The 20,080-nt window shown below is 43.3% G+C and overlaps 1 protein-coding gene across 2 annotated transcripts in view; it reads right to left on the bottom strand.

The window, feature by feature from the left end:
- The window catches only part of EIF2B2 (eukaryotic translation initiation factor 2B subunit beta), a 34,709-nt gene extending 17,482 nt beyond the window's left edge, over nt 1-17,227 (bottom strand). Inside the window, exons 1-8 of one of the 2 annotated variants that reach the window (XM_029237370.1) lie at nt 16,993-17,227; nt 16,753-16,873; nt 16,463-16,611; nt 15,347-15,510; nt 14,285-14,380; nt 13,526-13,663; nt 12,371-12,437; nt 10,514-11,079 (exon numbers count right to left, since the gene is read on the bottom strand). In XM_029237370.1, the coding sequence (XP_029093203.1) occupies nt 10,922-11,079; nt 12,371-12,437; nt 13,526-13,663; nt 14,285-14,380; nt 15,347-15,510; nt 16,463-16,611; nt 16,753-16,873; nt 16,993-17,155 (1,056 nt within the window). In that variant the 5' untranslated portion in view covers nt 17,156-17,227 and the 3' untranslated portion in view covers nt 10,514-10,921. Of the gene's footprint in view, nt 1-10,513; nt 11,080-12,370; nt 12,438-13,525; nt 13,664-14,284; nt 14,381-15,346; nt 15,511-16,462; nt 16,612-16,752; nt 16,874-16,992 lie in introns of those variants that run through there. The other variant, XM_029237371.1, reaches the window with a different exon arrangement.
- Nucleotides 17,228-20,080: the final 2,853 nt, after the last annotated feature.

Here is a 20,080-nt window from a genome sequence, read left to right as displayed (position 1 = left end):
CTGGTTGTTTGTGAGATTTTTGGGGGGTGGGATGGGGTTCTTTGGTTTTGTTTTGCAATTTTTTTCCAGCCTCATAGTTTGCACTGATGTGATCTACCTGATGCTGAACTCCCAGGGGTCAAGCCTGCCTTCCCTAGACCTCCCACAGCCTGCTCCCACAGCCCCTCCTTCCCCCCCAGCCTCCTCCACTTCCCTCTGCTGCTGCTTTACATTCTGTATCTCAGCCTTAAAGAGTTTCTCCATGCTCATTAAAAACGTGCTGGGTAGTCTTCCACCAGGCCTGTAGTTGGATTATTTTAAGGATAAAAACGGCTGACAAAGAGAAGCAAGGACCAGGATGGAATAGAGCAACTGTAAAGCACTGCTCCTCGTTCTTTGTTTTATTGCCTCCTTAAAACCCTTCAGCTCTGGAAAGCAATCTGCAGATTCAGTGCAATCCCTGTCCAACTACCACTGGCATTTTTCACAGAACTAGAACAAAAAATTTCCCAATTTGTATGGAAACACAAAAGACCCCGAATAGCCAAAGCAATCTTGAGAACGAAAAATGGAGCTGGAGGAATCAGGCTCCCTGACTTCAGACTATACTACAAAGCTACAGTAATCAAGACAGTATGGTACTGGCACAAAAACAGAAATATAGATCAATGGAACAGGATAGAAAGCCCGGAGATAAACCCGCGCACATATGGTCACCTTATCTTTGATAAAGGAGGCAAGAATACACAGTGGAGAAAAGACGGCCTCTTCAATAAGTGGTGCTGGGAAAACTGGGCAGGTACATGTAAAAGTATGAGATTAGAACACTCCCTAACACCATACACAAAAATAAGCTCAAAATGGATTAAAGACCTAAATGTAAGGCCAGAAACTATCAAACTCTTAGAGGAAAACATAGGCAGAACACTCTATGACATCAATCACAGCAAGATCCTTTTTGACCCACCTCCTAGAGAAATGGAAATATAAACAAATGGGACCTAATGAAACTTAAAAGCTTTTGCACAGCAAAGGAAGCCATAAACAAGACCAAAAGACAACCCTCAGAATGGAAGAAAATATTTGCAAATGAAGCAACTGACAAAGGATTAATCTCCAAAATTTACAAGCAGCTCATGCAGCTCAATAACAAAAAAACAACCCAATCCAAAAATGGGCAGAAGACCTAAATAGACATTTCTCCAAAGAAGATATACAGATTGCCAACAAACACATGAAAGAATGCTCAACATCATTAATCATTAGAGACATGCAAATCAAAACTACAATGAGATATCATCTCACACCAGTCAGAATGGCCATCATCAAAAAATCTAGAAACAATAAATGCTGGAGAGGGTGTGGAGAAAAGGGAACACTCTTGCACTGTTGGTGGGAATGTAAATTGATACAGCCACTTTGGAGAAAGTATGGAGGTTCCTTAAAAAAAAACTACAAATAGAACTACCATACGACCCAGCAATCCCACTACTAGGCATATACCCTGAGCAAACCATAATTCAAAAAGAGTCATGTAGTCCACCTGCTGATGCAGGGGACACGGGTTCGTGCCCTGGTCCGGGAAGATGCCGCGGAGCGGCTGGGCCCATGAGCCATGGCCGCTGAGCCTGCGCGTCCGGAGCCTGTGCTCTGCAACGGGAGAGGCCACAACAGCAAGAGGCCTGTGTACCACAAAAAAAAAAAAAAAAAAGAGTCATGTACCAAAATGTTCATTGCAGCTCTATTTATAATAGCCAGGACATGGAAGCAGCAACCTAAGTGTCCATCAACAGATGAATGGATAAAGAAGATGTGGCACATATATACAGTGGAATATTACTCAGCCATAAAAAGAAACAAAATTGAGTTATTTGTAGTGAGGTGGATGGACCTAGAGTCTGTCATACAGAGTGAAGTAAGTCAGAGAAAAACAAATACCGTATGCTAACACATATATATGGAATCTAAGAAAAAAACAAAACAAAACAAAAAAGGTCATGAAGAACCTAGGGGTAAGATGGGAATAAAGACACAGACCTACTAGAGAATGGACTTGAGGACACAGGGAGGGGGAAGGGTAAGCCGTGACAAAGTGAGAGAGTGGCGTGGACATACATACACTACCAAACGTAAAATAGATAGCTAGTGGGAAGCAGCCGCATAGCACAGGGAGATCAGCTCGGTGGTTTGTGACCACCTAGAGGGGTGGGATAGGGAGGGTGGGAGGGAGGGAGACGCAAGAGGGAAGAGATCTGGGAACATATGTATATGTATAACTGATTCACTTTGTTATAAAGCAGAAACTAACACATCATTGTAAAGCAATTATACTCCAGTAAAGATGTTAAAAACAAAACAAAACAAAAAAACCCTTCAGGCAGGTGCAAGCCCACAAGGGGCAGTGGCTGGAGCTGGCACCCCAGGAGGCACGCAGCTCCGGAGCCTCCGCCTGCCCACGTGAGGAGCTGTCAGCTCCAGCCCCGCTCTGTCACAAGCTTGTTGATCATATGAAAATTCTAGAAACGGGTCCCTTGACAAGACATCTAAACATGTTGGGACTGGATTTGTGGGGGCTGTACACGTGGTGACGTAATGAAATTCCAGATTCAAGTGGATGAAAAGAGGACGAGCGTGGACGCCAGGTTTAAGATTTGGCTGTGGCTCCGATTGCCTCCAGCCGGTGAGCCACCCCGTGGGTAAAAGGGAACCGGCGGAGGAAGACTTGACCATCAAAACACGGACATAGGTACTTCCCTGGTGGCGCAGTGGTTGAGAATCCACCTGCCAATGCAGGGGACACGGGTTCGAGCCCTGGTCCGGGAAGATCCCACATGCCGCGGAGCAACTAAGCCCGTGCGCCACAGCTACTGAGCCTGCGCTCTAGAGCCCGTGCACAACTACTGAGCCTGTGCTCTAGAGCCCGCGAGCCACAACTACTGAAGCCTGTACGCCTAGAGCCTGTGCTCCGCAACAAGAGAAGCCACCGCAATGAGAAGACCGCGCACCGCAACGAAGAGTAGCCCCCGCTCGCCGCAACTAGAGAAAGCCCGCGCGCAGCAACGAAGACCCAACGCAACCAAAAATAAATAAGTTAATTAAAAAAAAAAAACAAAAACACGGGCATAGCCAAGGAACTCTCCTTCCTCCTGTGGCTGCACTGTTCCCTGCTGGCTGAAGGTGCAGCCCAGGCCGCCCCGGCGGATGACACAGGGAAACAAGAACCCAAGGGGGCAGAGGCGGAGAAGAAAGGAGCCCTTGGTGAAGCAGCCTCTGCCAGGTCGTATCAGCTGTTTTCTTCCCCTCTCCCACAGTAAAAGAGCTATGGGATACACACATGTGCTGTTCACAGTGTGGCTCAAATGCCAGCAAAATACAGTTTAATTGTTCTGAATCCTGTGGTTTCTTTCAGCCCACATTTATCACCTTAACCCAGTTCATGTATATTTTGAATTATGTATATGATCTCAAAACTGAAATCAATAATGAAGTCTCAAGTCTGGTAGTCCACAAAGTGCACGAATATCTGATTTCGCCTGAATCTATTTTGGGGAAGATTACCAATAGAATGTCTTGGTCTAATGATTTGATGGAACCAATTATTGTACATAAAACATATTTGCATATATGTAAAAAATAAAAGAGTGTAAGACAAAAAAATAAATAAACCCCCTTTCAGAGACTGATATTGTTCATATCCCAAACCAGTGAAATGGTGAAAGTACTATGCACTTGTTTTAGAAAACATTTTTTTGTACTTAAGTATCTATGTGAAAGCAATCTTCATATCAAAAATGCAGCATTTATTCTTTCAAAATAGCCAGATGTATTCTCTACCCTTTTTCAGGAGGCAAAGGTTACTTTGGTCCCTTTCCAATTGTATCTTGGTTTCATTACAGTATGCCTAACTAATGGCCTCGTAACTTCATTTGGGACCGGGACTGATCTTTCTGCAGACGCTTGTTATGCCACTCTTAATCCGTACTCCCCCTACCTTTTTAGATGACTTGATTTCTGGTTAATAAGACTAAAGTCCTGTAAAAGAAAAAAAGAAAAAAGCAAAAAAACAGCTGGTAATGTTTTTTGCATCTGGGATGCCATACAATGAGAAAGATGTTGCAATGAGAATATCTACTTTTGTATTTCCTGACCAGCCTGCTCCCACTGGTCTTTGTAGCAAATGGAATGATTTCCTTCGTTTTTTAATACAGGAAACAAATTTGTGCTTACGGGAGAAAAATTCGTTTGCCGGCAGCCCTGCAGTGAATCTTACGGGAGTGATGAAGTAGTGCATTCACAGGAGGTTTAGGGAAAGCCTTCGCTGGTTTTCAAGGGGATCCTCGTAGATCCTTGTAGAATTACGTAATTGGAACCCTGAAGAATAGGCACCACTGGCCTTTATTATTCTAAATACGTATAAGTGGTTTCATAGACTGGGAGGTCTAGCCTTAGAAAGGAGGGTATTTTCAGGGGCTCAGCCTCCAGGCCCGGTGGGGTGCCGTGGCCTCTGGACCTCTGTCTCCCCTCTCCAGAGCTACATGGAGGTCAGCTGTCCTGGGAGTTTAAAAAATCTTTTTAGGTCAGACCAATCTGTACGATTAAAAAAAAGCGTTACGATACCTCTTATATTATGGTGATGGGGTGTGATTTCACAAGGTCTTGCTAATAATCTCAAACCCCTGTGTTCTTCAGAAGAGCAGAGGACTAGAAAAAGTTCTCCAAAAATCATGTAACCAATCATCCTGCCCAGCCTGACTCTAGCAATGCAGGAGATAATTATCCTATCTTAATAATTTATAAACTCAGTAGCATGTATCAGCATAAAACCAACCAATTAGCCCAAAATATCTAACATTACTTTTATTGCCTGTTAGGGTTCTGTTTCATTCTGTTTTAACTCAGGTGCCATAACAGCAGAGATACATTTAATCTTCAAACACATGACGGTAATCATTAACACCTATATGGTGTTTTAAGGTTTACAAATAATATTTGCATAACTTATTTGAATTTCTTGGCAACCCATGAGATAAGGTGGTATTATTCTCCCCATTTTACAAAGTGGGAAAGTAAGTTTGAAAAATATTCTCTAAGATCACATAGCTAATAAGTAAAGCTGAGAGTGGTATCCAAGTTTTCTGGCTCCAAGAACAAGAATACTAGCTACCATTTTTTTTTAAAGATGTTATTTTATTTTATTTTTAATGTTTATTTATTTATTTGGCTGTGTCGGGTCCCGGTTGTGGCACACGGGCTCTTTGTCACGGGCTCCTCTAGTTGTGGTATGTGGGCTCCAGAACGTGCAGGCTCAGTGGTCACGGCACACGGGCTCAGTTGCCCCGCGGCATACAGGGATCTTAGTTTCCTGACCAGGGATCGAACCTGCGTCCCCTGCATTGGAAGGTGGATTCTTAACCACTGGACCACCAGGGAAGTCCTGATACTAGCTTCCATTTACTGAGGGCTCACTATATACCAAATGCTTTGTATACATGCTCTCTAATCCTTACAACGGTCCTCTTAGGAAACTAGTATCTCTCTCTTGCCGTGAGACTACTGAACCTCAGAGATGTTAACCGGTTTGCTGAGAGGGAGAATTCCAGCCCAGGTCTGTAGGACTTCACACTGCACACATTCCCATTATTACCCACACTGCCCTATATCTTTTTAATTTATTAGGGATTTATCAGTTTGTAAACCTAGTGGTTTAACTGTACTTGATTCTGGTTAGCGGAGGCTTTGTTAACTTGAGAGATGAGATGTGTAACGAAGCCATTCTTAACGAGTTCCTTTGTCAGTAACACTCATCAGAACTGTATTGAGAAATAAAGGTGCATACCTTCAAGAAGCTTAGCTTCAGTCAGAGAGAGAGACAAGGAAACTAATGATAGACTAGGTAACTTCCTCTAAGTGTAGGGATCACCCCGAGTTACAGCTATGTCTTTATTATTGAAATAAATGGAAATTAACAATTCTACCGTCAGAATTAAGGCTATATAGATGGCAATAGGAGCTAGTATCAGAAAAGCTTAAGGCAAAGCTTAGAATGTAGGCTAGAAGGAAAAGGAGAGTCTGGGGAGGGGGCTAGGGCAAAGTCCAGAACCCAGCTGGGGATCTGGAACTCCATGAGTAGTTGAGAACGGAGAGGGTCTAGCAATCAGACGTCAGAGCAAGGCAAAAGGTCAGACACAAATGAACAGCTGGGATCTGAGCCTAACAGATAATAAAAAGAACAAGGCAACCATAACAGGTCACAGCAGGAAGGGGCCCAAGGCCAAGTTCTAGAGATGTGCAGGGGGCTGAGGAAGCCATGCCAAGTAAGAACAGATGCAGCCCATCAGTTCCTAGACGGCACTGACAACCAGGCTCAGCCCGAGCTTCAGGTGGGGGCCAGTACCGGCGTATCTGAAGGAAGGGAAGAGCAGTTTCTGGCACAAAGAACTAGACTCTCCCTACCTGTTTTCCGCTGAAGTGCACCTCCTTCCATCAAAACCCTTCACAAAAGCAGGCTAACAATGAGAACTGACTGGTATGTTTGCCACTGTATATCGTGCCAATTTTCACCCCTTCTCAGCTGAAGTTGCTCATCAACAGTGAGATGGCAAAAAGGTGGGCTCAGAAGAGAGGAAAAGAAAGCTTGGGAAACCAAAAATCTGGATAATCTGCACGAAATAAACACTTCCTTCCTTCTATCTCTCCATTTATTCATTTATTTATCATTCAGTAACATTTAGTGAGTCCCTCCTAAATGTATTGAGGCAGAAATTGTGGAAGAGATAAAGAAAAAAGAAGTTATCTTATGGTTTAGGATTTTTCAAGACCTTGAATCACTTTCATCCCATGCCCATTTGTCACAGAGCACTCAATCTTATCCAGAAACATCTGATAAAGTTCAGGCAACCTGATCAAAGCCTGTGGGAATCTGAGTGTCTTACATCTGAGTGTCTCCATCTATCGAACCAGCAAGCTAGCATGACTCAAGTAGCGGTGTGAAGAAGCTGGATTTGGCCAGACTTTCCCTGTACAACTTGCCTGGCTAAACAACTTGCTCTAAGGAGCATCCAATCGATCAAAAAAAAAAAAAAAAAAGGTAGTTTGGAGTTAGCTACTGCTAGTAGTTTATCATTACTTAAGTATTTCATGACCTCTCTTTTATAGTAGTTAACTGCAGAATTTTACATATAAATTATGAATCTTTGGAATCTTGTCAAGTTTTTAAGTAGCTTCCTTCTTCTCTAGGCAGGTCTTAATTCAAAATGTAAGTAGGGACTTCCCTGATGGTGCAGTGGTTAAGAACCCGCCTGCCAATGCAGGGGACATGGGTTCGAGCCCTGGTCCAGGAAGATCCCACATGACGCGGAGCAAGTAAGCCCGTGTGCCACAACTACTGAGCCTGCGCGCCTAGATCCTGTGCTCCACAACAAGAGAAGTCATGACAATGAGAAGCCCGTGCACCACAACGAAGAGTAGCCCCCGCTCACCACAACTAGAGAAAGCCCGCACACAGCAACGAAGACCCACAGCCAAAAATAAATAATAATAAATTTATAAAATAAATAAATGTAACTAACATGCCTGCAAAAACACTACTGAAAGGCCCCTTCTCGTCAGCACAATATTTAATTTAAACATTAGGCGATCGTCGTTTCAAGTGTGGTTAGGCTTGAAGGCAGCCCTCTGCTGTGTGTTGTGAAGACTGAAAGCTTAGACTATAGCTCTTTATTGGTTGTAATCGCTTAGCCATTGCACAACATCCTGGAACAACTGTTTGGTGAATGAAAGGATAATCCAAAGCAGAGATAAAAAAACATTTCCAAACCACATTTCAAAATAGCTCCTTTGTGTCAACTAGATGCATGTCTGCAGAGGGAGTTTTTGCAAGGACAGGTGGATAGTGTAGGCCTTTACAATAATTACATCACCATCTGGTACTATCTTTATGGCAAAGCATTCTGATGTACTGAGTTCTACATATGTGGTATTACAGAGTCATGGAGCTCAATGGTGGAACTGTGAGCCTGGCAGCCTTCATAAGCCCAAAGACTGCTGCAACAGATTACTTTGAGAAATGGCTTTGAAGCATATCTGTGAAACTTACGATCTTACGAGTACTGGCATTTTTTTCTTTGAGGTATCACTTTACACTTCAGTTTTTCTTGGTAGAGTATTTTTCAGAGACTTCTCTTAAGAGGCTATGTTGGGAATTTCTATTCCTTATTTGAGTTCCAGGAATTGTGCCTTTCCTGCCCTCCGTCCAAATTGGAAGGCATAAACCGTGGGAAAAAGCGTCTTTACAACTGTGTTGAGTAAGTGATCTAACTTGGTTCATTAAGCGTATTCAGGAAGACTTCCACGTCCATGTAATCCTCTATTAATTTTCCAAGCTACAACAGTTTTTAAATGAGCTTCTGGATTCTGCTGCAAAAGCAGGGGTGAGAGGCAAGCCCAAACAAAGGCTGATAAGGTAGGAAGCTGACGCAAACGCCTTAGCTTCTCCCTGTTCAGATCAGGTTCTCCCTTTCCAATATTTACTCTTCCTCAACGGGGAAAAGGGAGAGAGAGAAATAGAAAAACCAGGCATATAAACAGCTTTGTGGGATTTACTTGACTGAGGTTCTAAAGAGTACGCATTTGTGCAGTTCTGTTCCAGGCACTGTAAGTGTTGACCAGAGACAGCCTCTACCCTGGTAAACTTCGTCCATCTCAGTTCTGCCTGGGCAGGATGTTGGTGCTAATTTTAGACCCAGGGACCGAGATGCACAAAGGACAAGTATCATAAAGCACTTTTGGAGCCAGAAACAGATTTAAGTTCCTTGACTCACTGCTGCTCTTACCCCAGAGCACATGGTCGTACCCAAGTGAGCTGCCGTCAAGAACTGGTGCCTTCAGAGGAGACAATTGCTCGAAATTGGTAGCTATAAGCCACTTCACTGAGAAAGCGTGGGGTCTTAGATGCTTTAAGAAATAACTGACAGAGACCTAAGTGAGCCAGGCTCTTCTGTGTCAGAGAGCTTTTAGGTCAGTCCTTTAGACTGACCCTCTTCAGTCTTGCTTTTTCCCTGTCTCAAGGAAGATAAGAATCCTAAGGAAAAGATCTGCCCATGTCAAGTAGCTAACAGAGAGTAGAGCCCTTTCCCTCATCGTCTACCTCTGGCCAGTGTTTATCAAAACAAGGCTATCAAATGCCCTGTTAAAATCCCTTGGGTTGCTTGTTAAACATGCAGATTCCCAGAACTTCCTCCCGTACCTCATAGACACTGCTGCAAGAGGCAGGAGGCTGGCTTTGTGACAAGCATCCCAGGGGGTTCCCCCTGCACACTCAGTGGACCTTGGACCCCTGTTTTGGACCAAACTTCCCAAACATGGCATCCAGATCATCTGGATAACCTGGGGAGACTTTTTGAGATCATAATTACTAAAGTAGTACACATAAAAAGTAGAAACAATATACCAACACACTAAATAAAATTAGAAGCTGTCCCCCTTCTTGTCACCGTTTGGTGTTATTCTTCCAGACTTTTATCCTATGCATGCATATATTTTGTTTTAAGGAAGTTAGTTAGGGTCATATCATGTAGATTGCTCTGCAGCTTGTTTTCCCAGCTTGATTTTGGTTTTATACAGAATATAAAATAGACTTGCTTACAAATCTATCCCATTCATTAACACAAGGGTCACCACTCAGATGCCTACCAGGGTTCGGCAGACAACATAAATGAGTTTAGTGGACATGGCTTGGAACTGCAGAAAACTGGGGGTTTTCCATTTAATGGAATTAGAAGCTACCCAACTATAGCCAAATGCTGCCATTTGGGAATGTGGGCCCAGAGTTGCCAAATCTTCAGGAGTAGCAAGAAATCTGAATTTGTTTAATGTGTAACCTCCAGATTTTAAAATACTGGTAAATAATTCAAATTAAATACTAGATGAACCATCTAAAATGTCTAATCCAGACACTGATCTCAAGCCACCCTTTGAAACCTCTGTTGCAGTGTATACATAATGTTCCACGGTACATCATACTTATTTTAAAACCTGTCTTGTTTTTAACTAACAGAATACGAAATGCTATATTGCTGGACACTTAGGCTGTGACATTACAGCTGCTACAATGGACATTCTTGTCTGTGTCTTTGTGTGCTTGTAAAAATAATTCTAGAAGACTCAAAATTGCCCTGGAAAAGGTTGTACCAATTTACAGTCCTATTAACAGTACATGAGGGCGTCCTTTTCTGGGGCACTCTAAGCAGATCCCCGTGTGCCATCCCAGAGATCAGATGCAGTAGGTCTGGGATTGTATATTTTCTCAAACTCCCAGATGATTCTGATGATCAGTGATTTTGGAACCACTGTCTTGGATTATTAACAAGCTGTTTGGGATGAATTCCAGTCAATTATAAAGGAATCATAAATACTTTCATCCGCCCTTCTGTTTTAGGCTGTTACCTCTGATTACTGCCCTCTATGAAAACACCAAAGGGCTCTGCTGCTGCTGTTGCAGGCACTTCAGTCAGAGCAGGACAGTAAATAAACCGACTCAGGAACCTTCGAGCAGCCTTTATTGGCACAGCCTCAGAAAAGGCGTGGTAGTCATTTCTGAGCAAAAACCTGTAGCCCAGCAAGGTCTGCAGTGCTGTGTTTAACACGCCACTGAACCAGAAAGTTTAAGTTCCTGAAACAGACGCCCCAAGTCACTAAGAGGCTCCAAAATCAATAGGTCAAGCCCTGCTGCTCTGTTGAGACCTGAAAGGCAAAAAATCGTCCTGGATGTGCATCCTGGTTATAGGATGACTGAAACGGTGGGGAACAGTATCAGTATCAAGTTTTCTCAGCTTGACTCCAGATCACTCCCCCACTACAAGGAAGATGTGTTTCAGCCGTGGCACTGAAGTCTCCACTCCATCCTGTGTTTGCCTAAGCAGCTTCTGCCTAGGACGAGTGGTGGTCATAGGACATGATCATCAGGATGGTAGAGCTCACTCATCAGGCGGTAGATGTAGGAAGGTGCATTCCCACCAATGTTGGAGATAAAGAGGGTAATGAGCTCTGGGGGAACGTAGTCAAACACAGGGCAGTGAACACTGACTTTCTCCAAGATGTCCCCTGAAAGGTAATCACATGAGCGAAAGATAAAACCAAGGCTCCTGTTCTAATAATTAAGTATCTTATAGATTCTAGGCTCAGTAATGCAAGTACACTCGCCACCCCAAGGAAGGGAAACTGCAGCAACATACAAACCAGAAGAGATGACTTCAGTTCATGATACACCCTATGCTTATAACTGTCTGATGCCTTTCCATAGATAACCCTTAGAATAATAGTCAAATTTGGGATTGCAACCTTCAAGATCTGGCCCCTCGCCACCACACTACACTAATTATAGTTCATATTACTCTCTCTCTTGCTCATTACTCTCTAGCCACATGGCCATCTTCTTCCAACTGGCTAAGCATGTACCTAAATCAGGCCCTTTGCACCAACACCTGGAAAACTCTTTCCTTCATCTTCACATAGCAGGCTGTATTCCTTCAGGACTCAGCTGAAATGCCACCTCATTAAGTCCCTTCCCCGGACTAAGGTAGTCCCCTCGTCACTTTCCATCTCATCCTTCGTATTTGTTTTCTTCCTAAAACATCCCATGACCTGACATATTCTTGTCTGTCTTTTGCAACATAATGTAAACTCTGGGGGAGCAGGGCCTATCTATGTTATTCACTGTTATATCCCTAGTGCCTGAAATAGTGTTGGATACACAGTGGGTACTCAATAGTCATAAATATTTCTTGAAAGAATGAATGTTTGGATAAATGGTGAAGTTATTCAATTTCCAAGAAGAATCAGCACCCCGAGTACTATGCTTTGCTCCAGGAGGGTGTTAAAGCCCATGCGAACTGTTGACGAGGCAGCAGGCTCACTGAGCAAAGCTGCCTTCAGAATACGTGAGAGAAATGGACCCCAACACACAAAGGTGTCCAGGCTACAGGCGAGTTTCAGAAGTAACATTTCAGAGCCTGCTTTCTTTGGCAGTCACGTTACCAAAATGACTCCCTGCAGCAGCCGAAAACAAGAACATTTTCTCATTGGGTTGTCGCCTGTGTCTCAAAGAACTTTCAAGGCCAAACCCAGTCAGTGCTGGGTGATCCAACCCGCCATGGCCCCAATAACGCAGCTAAAATATATTAGTTTTAGAAGAAAATGAACATGGATTAGATCAGGACCCCGAGCACCCTAAGCTGCTAAAGAGAACAGTCCCCACAAGAAGTATGATAAAAAAAACACAACCTGACGGCATTCAATCCCATTGGCCACCAAAACCCAAAGACCGCAACACACATACACAAAAACCCAAAACACACAAGCGCGTGTGCCACATACATTCAAGCAACTTCTGTACCTTCTGTGAAAGGCAGGACTTCTTCAGGAGCCACAAACTTGTGAAATGAATCTTCTTCATTGGGGAACTGGAAAAGAATTAGGGAAAAAGAAAAAAAAAAGAATTAGGGAAAAAGAAAAAAGAAAAAAAAAAGAGAGTGTCAGCTCATCTGACACTTCCACTTTTAGGTATACACCCAAGAGAAATAAAAAACATACATCCACAGACATTTGATTACAAAGGCTTACAGCAGCATTATTCACAAAAGCCAAAAGGTAGAAATAACTCAGATGCTTATCAACAGATGAATGGATAATTAAATTGTGGTATATCCACGCAATGGAATACTATTCGGCCACAAAAAGGAACAAAGTACTGTGCTACAACTCGGATGAAGCCCCAAAACATTATGCTAAGTGAAAGAAATCAGAAACAAAAGGGTCCATGTTGTATGACTCCTTTTATGTGAAATATCAAAAATAAGCAAATCCATAGAGACAGAAAGCAGATTAGCCATTACTAGGAGATGGGGAGAAGGAGGAATAGGGAGTGATTACTCAATAGGTACAGAGTGTTTTTCTGGGATGATGAAAAAGTTTTGAAACTAGAGAGTGGTAGTTGCACAATGCTGTGAATGTAGTAAATGCCACTGAACTATACAACTTTAAATGGTTAATTGTATGTTATGTGAATTTCACCTCAATTTTTAAAAAAGTAGACACCTATAGATAGGCTGATATGTTCAAAGCAAGTAGTTTCTATCACTGGTGAAATTGCTCTTCACTTTGTAACTTCCTGTATTCAGGCTACAGAGGACAGTCCCTGGAACAAATAAAACCAATTCTATGTTTCTAGTTTCAACTTACTTGGCATTTTCAGAAATGGTGTCAGCGAGTGGTGGCAATGTAAACAAAGGGCCTTCCCCAACTGCGTATTGTCCTGACCTTACAATTTTGACTTCCTGAAGCTGACAGGTTGTAACTATCAATGGCTTTTCCTGGATCAAGACTTCTGTGGCTTTTTCCAGCCTCCACTGGGTCTAATCCATTGAGTAAATGCAGACAAAGAGAAGCCCCAGAGTGAGAAGGTTGAAGGCCCACAGTTCAGACCTACACCTTGACTTCCTTCTGTTGGCTAGAGACAGACGAGAGAGCAGATGGAGACAGACAGACATACCTGTGGGGAAAGCTTGAACATAGGTGCACAGACGATGAGTGGGGTGGAATGGTGTTTTGCTGCCAGTGCTAGAGTATGAGTTCCTGTCACAGCTCTCAGGGCACCGTTGGCCAGGATGGTCTTTGTGCCAATGATCACCTTTGGGACAGGAAAGAAAATGTTAGCCATCCTAGGAATAGAGCCCTAAACAGGCCATTGGGCACAAGATCCGGAATGCTCAGCCTCAGTCTTGGTGTACTGGGAGGTCACACGCTGGTACACCCAAGGGAAAGGGAGTCTAGGCTCAGACCACAAGTTCTAGCATAAAAGTGGGCTCGCAAGGGAAGAATGAACATAGTACAGGACAGGAAACTGCAATATCTACTGTTCTTAGCCCTGTCTTTCCTGGAAATCTATCTTTCATACCTCCTGAGAAGCAGGGAGCCTTTCTTCCACCATCCACCACCACCAAGCTCTCTGAGCAGAAGTGAGCAGCCCTTTACCAGATCCCTAGCAGCTGACACACTTACCTTAGTCCCACTTAATTCTTTTCAATGCTTTAAACAAAATGAGGCTCCTCCAAGTGAGGAATAATGATTCAGATAAAGGGGGAAACAAAATCAGTTAATAGATTAAAAAGGCCCATGTATATATTTTTAAAAGGTGCTAGAAACTTTCCTCCCTTCTCATGGATATTGGGGGTGGGGTGGGGGTGGAGACCCAACATTTTAGAAGTATAATCTTCATGAATTCGACACACTATAACCCAAATACACCCACCTTGTTGACTCTTGACATAACAGCAAAAATGGCAGCATCCGTCATGACAGTCGTCTCAATACCTGTTTTGGACAAATTGACTGCCATCTCATGACCCTGCAATAGGAGAGAAAGGCTGATTGATGCTGGGAGGAAGAGTGAGAGAGAATGAAAACGCTCTGGGGATTCTGTGATACTGGGCATATCCAGTGCGCAATTTCCAACAGATAACTAACTCATCTGGTAGGTATTCTCTGGGAAGCAGGAGGAAGCCCAGGGGACTCTAATAAATGTTTATTACTCCCCAACAGCACTAGGACAGCCACAAAACTGGAAATATGACTTTCTTGCATAATCCAGCAGAGCTGACAAGACAGATCCTAGCTCATTATTTTACTGCATCCTTACATACTTGCTTTTTTGGAGACCTATTATTTACCTAAAGATTGAGTGAGGTTAGACCAAGCATCAGTCACCCTCAAGGTAATTTACCCTATTTTGATTCCTAAAACAACCAATATTTATATTTTTCTTGGGCCTAGCAGCTCACCCAACTTTCTTATTTTTTTTTCTTTTTTTACCCAGTTCTATGAAAACATTTATTGAGCCTTTATTTTACAGAAGTGAATACCGCTGACTCTCTCAAGGAGTTTTTAGGAGAGGCATATATATATATATATATAAAACTCTAACATGCAGTAATAGATATAATAATAGAGGTACTGAAGTAGGAAGTAGTATAGAGCTAGAATTGATTCATTTACTATTGAAAGGGTTGGGGAGAAGGGGGAGAAGAACAGCCGTGAAAAACAGTTTCCCAGAGGAGATGATATCTAAACTGGGTCTTAAAGGTTAAAAACAAAGGTTTCATTCTTTATATGGTATGAAAAGTATGTCACCCAACTTTCCTAAACCAATGTTTAAGAATGTTAACAGGATGAACTTGAAAATTCCCTTAGTGTTTTACTTTGTCTTCTCACTGTGCCTTGCTTATCAATTCAAAGATGGCATGGAGCCCACCTACCCCTCCTTTATTCTCTCCTTATTTTAAATTTTTCTTAGCAACTCCAGCAGTCCCCATACCTGACAGAAAGGTGCACACTCTGCCACGATGACATGGAATTTCCTCTTTCGGGCAGCCTCTTTGAGGAAGGCCTCCACTGTTCGGGAGAAGCCAATGGTCATGATCACCTCATTGGAGTGGATGTGCTCCAGAGCCTGGGCTGCGATGTTCTCCGTTGTCCCTTCTGCAAGAAGCCAGTTTTTCAAGAAAAATATGACACTGCTATGCTACAACACAGACAGACACTACAGAAAACAGAAAGGGATGTGCACCCTTCTCTAGACTGCCCACCTAGCAGACCCTGGTAACACGTGGTCAGTGGACTTAATGTGGAATGTCACCTTTCCTTAAAAGCCCTGCTCCTCCACGATCTTCCATCTCCCAAGTTCTCAGCCTACCCTCTTGCCCAGCAGCACCCCTATTCATCAACTTACTCCCCGTGCCCCTGCCGGGTCCCAACACCAGCTCTTTACAATTGACTTTGAAGACAATGAATTTAGGCAAGAAATGGTCCAATTTGGGAAATTCTAAAGTGCTGAGCGTGGGGTAAACAGAGCTTCCCCCAAAAGAACTCCTCCTCCAAAAGGTGGCCACAACACCTCCAACTGACAGGGAGGCCACGGTAGAAAAACTGGGGGGGGTGGATTTGGAAGCAGCAGCTCAGTGCACAGACAGACTCGGCTTCTTCCTAGCCTGGGAACACTGACTGCAATAAGTATCTACAGTTCTCCCGAGTCACATAGACAAGGTGGGTGGAGGTGGCCTGTGTGTATGTGTATGTGTATGTATATGTGTATGTGTGTCTGTATAAAAATTCAAGAGGAAGTTTAGTGAAGGAGGGTCTATCAACTGTGGTTTTCCGGGGTTCATCTTCTTTAAAATAAAAATAAAGCTCTTCCCAAATAGAGTCTCCACCACAGCGGATCTGCAGTCGATAAGGGGTTAGTCTGTAAGGAAATGTAAAGAGGGTTATCTTAGTCTGCCACCTATTCCAACCCTTCCTAATCAGGATGAGGGCAAACTTCCGAGAACCAGAGGACTGGTAATCTCCCATCTCTGCTGATGACAACTTCCAGGGTCTTCTGTTCCCTCATCTGCCTGCCACCTGTCCTGTCCACCTAGGGATCAGGACTCACCCAGTTCCACAAGCAGCTCATTAATTGCTTCAATGATGTTGGACTGGAGTTGAGCATAATGGGAGCGGAAATCCTCGCTCAGGCCCCCGGATGTCAAGAGTTTGTGCAGGGACTCCTGCTGATCGCTCTCGTCGCTGCGTCCGTGGAGTCTATGGGAGGCAACAAGACCCAAAGAGGGAGGTGGGGAAGAGATGTGGTCATTAAGGTAACAACAGCTGCTCAGCTCCAATAAAGGCTCCATGTAAAAAGCGTCACTGGGTCCAACCCCCGGCCCAGGACGTGGGCCTGACCTGCCATACTCCTCCCGGATAATCCTGAGCACTCTCCGCACCATGTTGCCCACAGTGGTCTCTGAGGGTTGAGCGGCCGTCATCCTCCGGCCTTCTCTGCGGATCAATTCCATCAGCTCCCCTGTCGTCCAAAGAGAGAGGGTAAGCGCGGCAAGGGCGCGGTGGGGCCTGGGCGACTTTCCGCCCGGGGATCGGAAACGGAAAGTGGCGAGGGAGGCGATGGAGCTAGGCCTGCCTCACCTGCATTGCTCCAGCGGTGGTCCGTGATGATCCGGCGCAGCAGCCCCAGGGTCTCCCGGGCCGTGTCCTCGGAGCTGTGCCGACCGCCGCCCCGCTTCAGTGCCTCTACGAAACTCTCGATCCTCTCGGACAACTCCGAGCCCTTAGCCTCAGCCCCCGGCATCTCGAAAAAACCCGCCTCGCCGGCGGAATCCACACCTGCACGACCCCCAGACTTGCACTTCCGGGGCAGGAGAGGTCGGCTTCCGCTCTGCGAGGAAGACTCCAGTTTGGGAGACGGCAGGGCCACGCCCCTCGCTGCCACATCCCGCCCCCCCACCTGCCAGAGCCAATCAGAGACTTGGAGCTCGAGTTGTTCAGTTACGGCCGAGCGTCCGCGCGCCTCCGAGGTTGGAGGACCGGAAGTGACCTTTCTTGCCTCCTCAGACGCTGAAGACCTTGCAAGTGAGGCCTCAAGAGGGTGGCTAGACCAGCTGTGGCAACAGCCAGTCTGAACGTCCCCCACCACTACCCGAGGCTACGCTGGAGAAGTTGCCGCCCTCTTTCCCGGTCCCTCAGCTCCGGTGACGGCCCAGCCTCCAGACACAGACGCTCAGAGTGTGCGTCCAGGGTCAGCTACCCCATGGGCCGACGCCCCATTATAATGCTGTTACACTGCGTGTTACTGGTTCGTTTGCGCCTCTGTCTCTCTAATAGATTGAGCTCCCTGACGGCAGGGACAATATATATATTGTTTGTTTGTTTGCCTTTGCCCTTTCCTTTTAAACGTCTAGCACGCATAATGTAAGAGGAATCGGGGATGAGGAGATCGAATACCCACCAATAAGGAGATTCAAAGTGGGAGTTAATATGGGAGCAAAGATGATATCCTTCCATCTGGACAGACTACAGAGACTAGAGAGTATAACATAACACCAAGAGCTACCATTTACCTAAAGCTTACTAGGTGTTGGACACTGTGTGTGAATTGTCTCATCTAATGCATCTCTGTGAGGTAGGTCCTCTTATCCTCATTTTACAGATCAGGAAACAGAGCCACAGAACTTAAGCAGTTAGTAAGGGGATGCGTTTATATTTAAATCCAGGTGTGTCTGAACCCAAAGTCTGTGTGTAATGAGAATCTCTAATTATTTCCTTAAGATAAATTCTTAGAAGTGAAGTCCTTGGGCACACACATTTCTAAGACTGTTGTTACAGTTGACAAATTGCCCTCCAAAAAAATATATCAATACGAAAATCAGACAAAGATAGTACAAGAAAAGAAAATTGCAGACCAGTGTCCCTCATGAATGCAGATACAAAGATCTGCAACAAATTATTAGCAAACCAAATCCATCAATACATAAAAGATTAATGTATAATTATCAAGTAGAATTTAAACCTGGAATGCAAAGCTATTTTAATATTCAAAAATCAATTTGAGAAACCATATTAATATTCTGAAAAGTAAAACCTCAGGATCATATCAATTGATGCAAGAAGCATTTGACAAAAATCAACAGCCATTGAATATAAAAAAAAAAGCACAAAACCTCTCAGACAACTAGCAATAGAAAGGAAATTCTTCAGCATGATAAGGGACATCTACAAAATCCTATACCTAACGTCATACTTTATGGTGAAAGACTGCTTTCTCTCTAAGATCAGGAACAAGGCAAGGATGTCCACTCTCACTACTCCTATTTAATATTATACTCAAAGATCTAGCCAGTGCAATAAGGCAGGAAAAAGAAATTTTAAAAACATACAGACTGGAAAGAAAGAAAACTGTCCCTATTAACAGAAAACATCATTGTCTACATAGAAATTCCCAAAGAATCAACAATAATAAGAAAAAGCCTCCTAGAACTAATACATGAATTTAGCAAGGATACAAGGTCAACACACAAAAATTTATCATATTTCTGTATACTACTGATGAATAATCAGAAACCAAGATTGAAAACATAGTAGCTCCCAAAAGCCATAAAATATCTGTCAATTTTACTGTGTGTTAAGTTTAAAATGTCCAAAAAATTCTGAGTTTACATGCTTGCTGGCACTTATGTTCTGGCCAATTTTGGATATTGTCATTATTTTTCCAGGTATAAAGCCATTAAAAAATAAGGTACGTACTATTTTATACATACAAAAGAATATGTGCATATGTATATGCAAGTTATGAAACTTGACAACAAAGTGAACACCCATGGGCCCATCTGTCAACTTGAAAACTAAAAATCTCAAATTCATAGACACAGAAAGTAGAATGGTGGTGGTCAGAGGCTCAAGGGAGGGATTATTTATTGTTTAATGTTCAGAGTTTCAGTTGTACAAGATGAAAGGAATTCTAGAAATGGATGGTTGATGATGGATGTGCATTTATATTGTACAACAATATAAGTGCATTTAATGCCACTGAACTGCACACTTAAGGGTTAAAATGGTAAATTTTATGTTATGTGTATTTTACGACAATTTTAAAACATAAATAATTTGTGATATTTTAAAAAAAACACCCAGAATACTGCCAGTACCATCACATCAATGTGTGTGCTCTTTTCCTAACCCATTTCCCTGCCTTCTACCACACCCAAGGATAACCACTAAACTAAATTTTGATTGATACTCCTTTGCTTTATGAAAAAATAATTTATATTTACAATCCCTAAACAACATAGTGATTAATCTTGCTTGTTTTGGAGTTTTTTTACAAATGGTATTATAATGTAATCTTCTACAAGTTGCTTTTTTTACTTAGTATGACGTTGCTAAAATTCATCCATGTTGTTGTATGTATCTGTAGTTCTCTTGTTTGCACTGCTGTGTAATGTTCCATCATGTGACTATACCACAATTTATGTATTCATTTTCCTTCAACAGATATTTGGGTTGTTTCCAATCTTTTTGGGGGGTGAGAGAATATAAACTATAAATATTCTTTTGTATATCTTGGCATACCTACAAGTGGAACAGCTGGGTCATAGGCTATGTGAATATTCAACTTTACAAATAGTGCTAGTATTCCAAAGTGGTTAAATCAATTTATGCTCCCTCCAGTAGGGCTTAAAGAGTTCTAGCTTACCAACACTTGGTATTATCAACTATT

The sequence above is a fragment of the Monodon monoceros genome, unplaced genomic scaffold (genome assembly GCF_005190385.1).
Source record: "Monodon monoceros isolate NGI ecotype Baffin Bay Population unplaced genomic scaffold, NGI_Narwhal_1 Super_Scaffold_21, whole genome shotgun sequence".
Classification (NCBI taxonomy): Eukaryota; Metazoa; Chordata; class Mammalia; order Artiodactyla; family Monodontidae; genus Monodon; species Monodon monoceros.
This window is presented reverse-complemented; position numbering and strand designations above follow the sequence as displayed.